Source organism: Phytophthora infestans, genomic scaffold (assembly GCF_000142945.1).
Source record: "Phytophthora infestans T30-4 supercont1.8 genomic scaffold, whole genome shotgun sequence".
Taxonomy (NCBI): domain Eukaryota; phylum Oomycota; class Peronosporomycetes; order Peronosporales; family Peronosporaceae; genus Phytophthora; species Phytophthora infestans.
Genome location: NW_003303751.1, coordinates 1,966,178 through 1,967,615, shown reverse-complemented (window position 1 = coordinate 1,967,615; position 1,438 = coordinate 1,966,178). Strand labels below are relative to the sequence as shown.

The window sequence follows — 1,438 nt, the reverse complement described above, 5'->3', positions numbered from 1 at the left end:
AGCTGTGCGTTGACAACGTTGAACAGATCCAGCAAGATACGAACTATAATTCGCCTAAAGTGGGGGTTGGTGTGAGCTTTAGGGAAGTCCATCAATTGCTACCGTATGGATAGCAATTGAGGGACTTCCACAATAAATTCCATGGTCATGCATTTCTCACATAATCTGTAGTGTCTGTGACTTCTACAGAATGACTCGTAGACAGCGAGCCGTAGCCCCATCTTGGATATCATCATGGACTGTTTGTGGTAGCTGGTGAGAATGCCCATCTGCCCACCCAGTGCAGTACTGACAGTACAGTAGGTAAAAGCTTTAGTAGGCGATCTACTATTGCTTTTGAAGCCACCACCTCACTGCTTTCTTCCTAGAACTCAAGCCCCAAGAAGACTCAAGCGGAATGGGCTTAATGCACCGACTATTGCTGCTTGCGACGTTAGCCCTGTTGTGTACGCTTGCAAAAGCTGCCGGATTCGACCACGCCAAGGTTCCAAGGACTGTCGAAAGAGGTGGCGGTGCAAGACAACTGCGCACGGCCACGATGAGCGACGACGAAGCTAGAGGGTGGAAATTGCGGTCATTTTTCGAGTCCTACCTTAAAGACCGAAAAATCAAGAATTGGATTAAGGGCAAAGTTACTGACGACTTTGTCCTGAGCGAGCTAAAACTCGTGAGATTGCCTGGGAAGAACCTGGCGGACGACCCAAATTTCAAGCTCTTTCAAAAGTTTAAGATTGACGGCTGGCTCGAGGAAAAGGCTACTACAACGAAAGCCTGGGAAAACCTTGGCTTGAATTTACTCCCAATTGATCGAGTGAGCAAAACCGACATGTTCAAGACCTATACGCAGTATGTGATGGCGATTAACAAGAAGGCAAGCGAACTCGATATTGACAAGTTGGAGGGGCTGTGAAGTGGAGGATCGCCTCAGAAATTGATGGCCAAAGCAATGATATTGAAGAATTTGGGCAGAAATGTTCTAGAGCGCAGAGCCATGCTTGGTGCACATGTTGTGGTACCAGTTCAAGGTTCGTAGCAGACGATGGCTGCATGGGAATGAAGCACATGGGTATTAAAAGTACTGTCCTTTCCCACTTAAAACATTGTTCTTAAGAAGCATGCATCGTGTCATCTACTACATGTACATATAGTAGTAAAAATCAAGCCTTTCGCAGCCATTTATTTAGTTCAAATACTTGCTGCTCGGCGTTTGCGAATCTAAGCTGCGTATGCACATGTACCGGTAAATTTTGCATTGCATTGTCAGACGAGGGCATGGTGAAAAATGAGCTAAACATCAGGCCTACGTTACATGATGAGAGCGACAAATGCAACCAATCTGCTTTAAGCAATGATTCAGCCGGCAAGATGATTCCTTTGGTCGGACGCGCTCGGGCATCGTATGCTGGCGGCGTTTATGTCTGGCAAGAGTTAAGATATC

The 1,438-nt window shown here is 46.5% G+C and overlaps 1 protein-coding gene across 1 annotated transcript; it reads left to right on the top strand.

Moving 5' to 3' along the window:
- Nucleotides 1–397: 397 nt before the first annotated feature.
- PITG_06432 (secreted RxLR effector peptide protein, putative) lies at nucleotides 398–910 on the top strand (the record flags this gene model as incomplete). Its single annotated transcript, XM_002998511.1, has 1 exon — nucleotides 398–910. The coding sequence occupies one exon, from the start codon at nucleotides 398–400 to the stop codon at nucleotides 908–910; it is 513 nt and encodes a 170-aa protein (XP_002998557.1).
- Between the last annotated feature and the right edge of the window lie 528 nt (nucleotides 911–1,438).